The following is a 7228-nucleotide window of genomic DNA, read 5'->3' on the forward strand; positions in this document are numbered from 1 at the left end:
TTTTTTGGTGATAACAATACTTTGAAGGACTCATCCAAAGGATGAGCTTATATGATAAGCATATGTTATCCTCCTCAAGCTTGTGTAAAAATAAAGAGGTACTTGCTAGTAATGGTGGGGGAAAATGGGAAAGAAACATTTGTTTTTGTATTGTAAGAAGGTAGTATGTCACTCTTGAACATGACACTTCATCACTCTTGTGTCTGAGTTTGAAAATCCATTTTCCTCTCAATTGACCACACCTTATTGAAATTCTTTAGATTGATTTTGGGTCTTATGTTTGAGTCAAATGTTTCCAAGTCAAAATGTTGTGTCACCAATATGTTCAAGAGAAGTTCAACCTCAATTAAAATTACCTTGCAAATCATAACCTTCAATCGCGTCGGTCATCCCTGAGCAAGTACTGAATCACTCCATTTTGTTCTTCAAAACTTAATACCCGTTTCGTGTTGTTTATGGGGGATACATCAAGTCCCTCCCACGATAGTTCGCTTCCTGTCGACGTCAACTTATTACCCATGAAGTTGAATTAAAACCCCCCTTTCAGTACCTTGGAGTTTGGATGCCTCAATGACAGGTTTATCACTTTCGACGACATGTTCTCATCATTGGCCTTTGATTGAATGGTTTTATGAGTGTTTGAATTCAAAACATTTAATCACACTTCATAGATTGTACTGGAGTACCTTGAGAGTCATTGTCACTATTGGAGGTTTCTCTCGCACCTATTGACGATTTACATCGTTAACTGGCAATCGGGTGGTTTCTGCCATGTTTGACTTCAAGAAATTTACTTACATGGTTAGATTCATACATCTAGAGATGGAGATCAAGACTGTGGATCTAGTTTCATCCATCTAGGTTGCATGGAGTTACTAAATATTCATGATTGTAAACATAGATCCTGTTATCACTGAAAATGCTGTTGCCAAAATTTTTTAGCCTAGCTTAAAGACAGGGTGTTTTCGTAGCGCCTGAATTCTTTTTTAACAGTTTCGCAGCGCTACATGTTTAGGTGTTTTCGTAGCGTGCTACGAAATTGGGGATTTGTTCGAGTTTTCAGTAGAGGTCAAAATCCTAGCAGGGCTGTTGATCCAAAATGGCCAATGGAAGGATTCATTGAGTTCAACCAAGTTATGTTGAGATATATGCCATTTTTGCCACCAGCCCCGCGAGCAGTGTCATTTACTATAAATGCATATGAGCAGGTTGGAATAGCTGGAAGAACAGGTCTAGTGTCCTTAATGCCATATTTTGCCTCACTCCAATCTCGGATGGGAAAATACTTATTGATAATGTGGATATATCAAATGTCTCTCTCAAAGAACTCCACTCCAGACTGACTGTTGTCCTCCAAATTCAGTTCTTGTTTGAAGGGTCTTTATGGGAAAATTTAGATCCCTTTGGTAACATTAATCCAAATGGAAGATTTGTTGTTGTATGTGGTGATAGTGAATACATAATTTAAACAGCACTGGCATGGAGGAATAGATCCTTTGGATCTGCACTCCAATTTGTTTGGGCCTCAGATGGAGAATATGCAGTTCGAGAAAGTACTCCCAAGATCAAGATTTTTAGCAAGACATTCCAGGAAAAGAAGAGCATTCAGCTAACATTTTCTGCTAAAGGTACCGGGGGAATATCATTATGTGTAAGGAATGGAAATGAGCTGCCCTTCTGTATCACTCATGTTCCAAGTTGGCGGTAATGCAACATGTCATAATATGGGTGCTTGCAAAAGAGACGGTTGACAGTTGTACAAGCAAAAGTTGCGGTGGTTATGAGGTGGACATAATGCACTTTCAATAGGAACCGCAATTCCAGGTCGTTTGTCTGGCACCAACATAAGTGATAATACAAATGGCGCTCGAGGAGATAGGTTTGCCCATTTGGTTGATCTATATGCATCCACATAGTCGGTATCTTGATGGATTGGTTCCTCTTTGTGGCAGAGTCTAAGGATATTTTTGATCAGAAGGCAAGTAATAGATATTGGATTGATGTGCAACTTCGATGGGGAGATTATGATTCTCATGACCTTGAACGGTATACGAGAGCTAAATTCCTAGACTATACAACAGATATGTCAATTTATCCATCACCCACTGGTGATATGATTGCAATCGATCTTGTTTACAATTTACATTCTGCATTTGGTAATTGATTTCCTGGTTCAAAGCCTCTTTGGGCCGAAGCTATGAATAAAATAATGAGAGTTCATGATAGCCTCGTTACCTGGTTTAAAAGTTCTTGACAATTTACCTGTCACTCAGTTGGAGAGAGAGAGAGCACGAACGGTATTTGAATAATATTTTGAATCTCTTCCATATAATAGAAGAGAGAAAGAAAGTGTTTTCAACATTTTAAAAGGGCGTGAAACTGGAATAGGCTCTGGAATACTTTTGCCATGCAAGCGAAAGCGACTAGGCACAAGCAATGGTAATGCTATTTCATTTTCCAGATTTATTTGTGCATGGCCAGCCATTTACCCTATTTCCAAATTGAAAAGGAACTCTACTGAAAATTCTACAGAAATTAACAAGAAGTTTCGGCCCAGACAATTTGAGTATCATCCATCTGATGCTAGTTTGATGGTCTTCGGGACTTTGGATGGGGAAGTGGTTGTGATCAACCATGAAAGTGGTAAAATTGTCGGCCATGTTCAGTCAGTTGGAGCAAATCATAGTATTCTTGGTCTCTGTTGGTTCAACAAGGACCCTTCCAAGCTTATTGCTGGCTCTGACAATGGCACATTACAACTGTATGATGTGAACCGAATGCGCTCAACTGTTCTTCCTTCCAGATATGGTGCAGGCAGCAGCAGTAGAAACCCTGCCACTTACACATATGAAGAGTTTGAGAAATTAACATCTGTCCATATTAATGCAACAGATAATTATTTCCTTGCTAGTGGATATTCAAAACATGTTGCTCTGTATGATGTGTGCAGTGGAAAACGGTTACAAGTTTTCGAAGATCTCCACCGTGAACATATAAATGTGGTAAAGTTTGCTCATCATTCCCCATACTTGTTTGCGACTTCATCATTTGATCAGGAAATCAAAACGTGGGACTTACGACAAAAGCCTACACATCCTTTGTATACAACGACCAGCTTAAGAGGGAATGTGATGGTGTGCTTTTCTCGTGATGATCATTATATCCTTTCCTCAGCTGTGGATAATGAGGTCAAGCAACACTTAGCTGTGGATGGAAGGCTACATATGAAATTTGACATTGCTCCTACAGGAAGTGCTCAGAACTATACTCGGGCATATTATATGAATGGGAGGGATTACATTATTAGTGGGAGTTGTGAGAAAAAAGTTGTTCGTATATGCTGTGCTCAGACATGATCTTGGCAAAGGTGGCCATGAACTGAGTAAGAGCACAGGAAATGTTGGTGGCAGACTTGCTTGCGGGGTTGTCGGTCTTCAAGGATGAATATGAGCAGTTGGTTATTTATAGGCTGGCTTTTTTCAAGTATGAATAGTTCAAATGGTGAACCGTGAAGCCTAGCAAACAGCAGCTATTCAATTTTGTGAGGAATTTAGAGGAAGACTGTGTTTTTTAAATCACACAGCAGTTTCGTAGCGCGCTACGAAACTGCTGTAGGTGATGTTTTTCAATGCAGAATAAACAGTTTGACCGGGAATGTTAGAAGAGAGACACTTGTACATCAATACAGCCTACAACTCATCTGGAGACATGGTGTTTGGTAGCAGTGTTCCATACTTTGAGTTATTAAAGAATTGGGAACATGCTGCTACATTTTCGGAGAATGTTGGAAGACAGGGACCGTGAAAACAGGGCACTCATCTTTACTAATTAATGAGCCATCCACACAGCTAGTATCCAAGGCCAGCTTGTTCAGTGAATGCTCCTCCAACATATCTCGGCCACAACAGAAAGTGTATAGGTGTCAAAGCTCAAGAAAGGCAACATGCATACGAGGAGATGGAGTTAAAGTTTCAATGTGATTAGGACTCTATGTATTTACAGCACAATACTTTATGTATTTAATAAGTTTGTTTAAAAATAGATAGGGTTAGTTAATGATAGGCCATCGAGCTCCCCTCATGCTGGAGGAGGAGACTCAAGTAGTTTTAGTTTTGTTTTCCTATATATAGGAGAAGCTCTGATGTAAGAGGGGTTGGAAATTTATGAAAAAAACAGAGTTTTTATTAGCTTATGTAAAAAGACTTTTTGACAGTAATATAAGGATTACTTTTTCTTCCCAAGATTCATCATGTGTTCAATGCTCAGAATATGTGTGGTTTTGTCATTATCCTTTATATATTTTACAGCTCACTAAATATGCAATCACTCTGAATTCACCTAGTGCTCAGACTTCCTGTGTATATTTATGAGTTGAGGTTCTTTTTGAGAGATGTTTTGAGTGTTAAACATTATATGCCTTGGCTTCTATGATTGAGTGGTTTATAGTTTACTGCAGAAGTATTTGACTCCATGAGCCCAATGGAAGAGATGTTATTTTGTTGTTCCAACCAACTTGTTTTCATAAAATGTTTGAAGAATTAGCCATCTTTTCTTGTTAATAATTCCTATTACAAATCTGTGAGAGAGCCCTCTCTGACTAAGGAGGCTAACCTTAGTCTAAAGCCTGGTCTGAAGTAGTTACATGAAATCTAATTGGTAGCAGCCATCAGTACATGATTTTGTGATAACAGATCCATTGATGGTTGTGTCCATATGTAGAACTTTCATATAGATTCACAAGCTCATGCAATTTGCTAAAGCACAAGACAAGAATCTACTTCTACTTTCAACCAGGAGAAGCCAATAGATCGATGAAAAAAATATGAACAAGAAGAAGACAAATCAATCACACATAACACAATATTTATCTGGGGAAAGCCACTACTCAAAACCCCTACTACCTATATTGCACTAATCATAAATCCAAGATTAGAATACAATGCTTGTTCTCACAAGAGAAATGCCCGCACAAGTATAATTAACTCTCAGCTCACAAGCTAGCTCAAGCCGACACTTAGCCTATTATACTACTCTCTAAGCCCCTATTTCCTTGCACAATTCCTAGGATGAATAACCTATATTTAAAGGGAATTCACACTTCCAAAACTACACAATTCAAACATAGGTCATTCTCGGATTGCATGCATGATATTTACAACTTAGTAAATCATACAACTAATAGTACATTGTCCCTGCACTCTAGTCTCAACTAGGTCTTTCTCAGAACTGACATGCATGAGTTTCTCATGAGGGAATCTTTAGTTAACTAGAGTAACACTTGTGGATGCACCAGTGCACCAATTGACTGTTAGTCCTCTATTAGTTCCACAAACAGTTAGAACTAATTTAACTGACTATAACTCAATAAAATGAGTTAATCTAATTACAACTTAAATAAACTCATCCTCGACCCCTAAAATTTAGGAAGAACATATACATGATTACAGAAAGACTTACAACTCAAAATTACTAATCTAATTAAGTTAATTAAACTTAATTAACTATTTACAAGTTAATATGAGAAAAGAATTACAATTTAATTCACAACTTAATTCAAGGACAAATTAAATTGGAATTTCTAGATGTTATTTTTAATATTTCTTGTTGTTATTTTCAACGCTCCCTCTCAACAAGAAAGGAATTCAACTCAATCCCAATCCTGAACCTTTGGAGTGTTCTACGTGCAACACTTCTCTCTAGTGCTGTTGTTACAACAACTCCAAAAAAAAAAAAAAAAAAAAACATCCAACCTAAGTCAGTACAATGCATTTGTTATCAAAGTCTCTAACTGTTATTGCCTTTGTTGACTGAAAACTCTATGCTTCTGCTGACTCTTCCTTTCTGCATTGTTGTCAACCCTTCTCTGTGCTCTTTAGTATCTGACTGCTCTAGCTTCTGTCACTCTGATCTCTAACTGCATCAATAAGCACTGACTCATCCTGCTACTGTGTACTTTGGGCCCTTGTACAAGGTATGATCAATGAGATAAAAATTCTCAATGGACCCTACCCAATTTCGGCCCTCTTGGCACTATCACTTCACATTGCCCCACCTATCACCTGGAGGTATGGTTGCAAGTGTTCCCTTAGCCTACTTGGCTCGAAATTTCCCCCTACTAGAGGTCTTTGCATGAGTGGATGCTTCCACTCGGTCTCCTCCCTGCTTCTCTATGTGGTTGCTCCACAATTGTCTAAGACTACTTCTAAGGCTTCTTCTGTGGCTGCATGATTTCACTCTCACTCTCAACCACCAAGTCTCTAACATTTGCCTTGATCCTCAAGGCTTCGCATGCCTCTTGTATCTCAATTGCATACAAGCTCTTGGCTCACACACCAATTTGTTTCATATGTCCCGTCTTCACGAAATTTATGAAAAAATAGTTAATTGTAAATTGGTGATATCTCCCTCATTCGAACTCTGATTCGGACGATTTTTTTTTTGAATTTCGGTATTTTTTTTCTAAAATGAATATAGATTTTCTATTTAGGTTTTAAATTTTTCAACGAAAAATTTAAGATTTGCTCTACAAACTAGCCGCCCAAAAAAAATTAATACTCCTCAATCTGCCCACTAGCAGCCGTCTAGGTCCATTAAGAAGTCTTCACATCGGGTCTTCTAGATCTTCCCTGAATTAGAGCTCCATCAATCTGCAAGGACCAATTGAAATTCTTCTCTTCTATATTGTCTTCAACTCTGATACCATGTAGAATTTTCCTGTAGATTCACAAGCTCATGCAATTTACTAAAGCACGAGACAAGAATCTACTTCTACTTTCAACTAGCAGAAGCCAATAGATTGATGAAAACAATATGAATAAGAAGAAGACAAATCAATGGCACATAACACAATATTTATTTGGGGAAAGCCACTGCTCAAAACCCCTACTATCTATATCGAAGATGAGAATACAATGCTTGTTCTGACAAGAAAATTCACTGCACAAGTATAATAAACTCTCAACTCACAAGCTAGCTCAAGCCAACACTTAGCCTATTCTGCTACTCTCCAAGCCCCTATTTCCTGCTGCTCTCCAAGCCCCTATTTCCTTGCACAATTCCTAGGATGAATTGGTCGTATTTAAAGGGAATTCATGCTTTCAAAACTATGCATTCAAAACATAGGTCCTTCTCTGATTGCCTACATGATATTTACAACTTAGCAAATCATACAACTGATAATACATTGTCACTCCACTCTAGTCTCAACTAGGTCTTTCTCAGAACTGAC

General features: G+C 38.2%; 1 protein-coding gene across 1 annotated transcript; it reads left to right on the forward strand.

The window, feature by feature from the left end:
• Nucleotides 1-2480: 2480 nt before the first annotated feature.
• LOC149231736 (protein DWD HYPERSENSITIVE TO UV-B 1-like) lies at nucleotides 2481-3356 on the forward strand. The gene has a single exon (XM_089381730.1). The coding sequence runs from the start codon at nucleotides 2592-2594 to the stop codon at nucleotides 3354-3356; it is 765 nt and encodes a 254-aa protein (XP_089237856.1). The 5' UTR covers nucleotides 2481-2591.
• The last annotated feature ends 3872 nt before the right edge of the window (nucleotides 3357-7228 follow it).

This window comes from Pinus tabuliformis, chromosome J, assembly GCF_031772625.1.
Source record: "Pinus tabuliformis cultivar Carrire ecotype Pingquan chromosome J, CPIR1, whole genome shotgun sequence".
NCBI lineage: Eukaryota > Viridiplantae > Streptophyta > Pinopsida > Pinales > Pinaceae > Pinus > Pinus tabuliformis.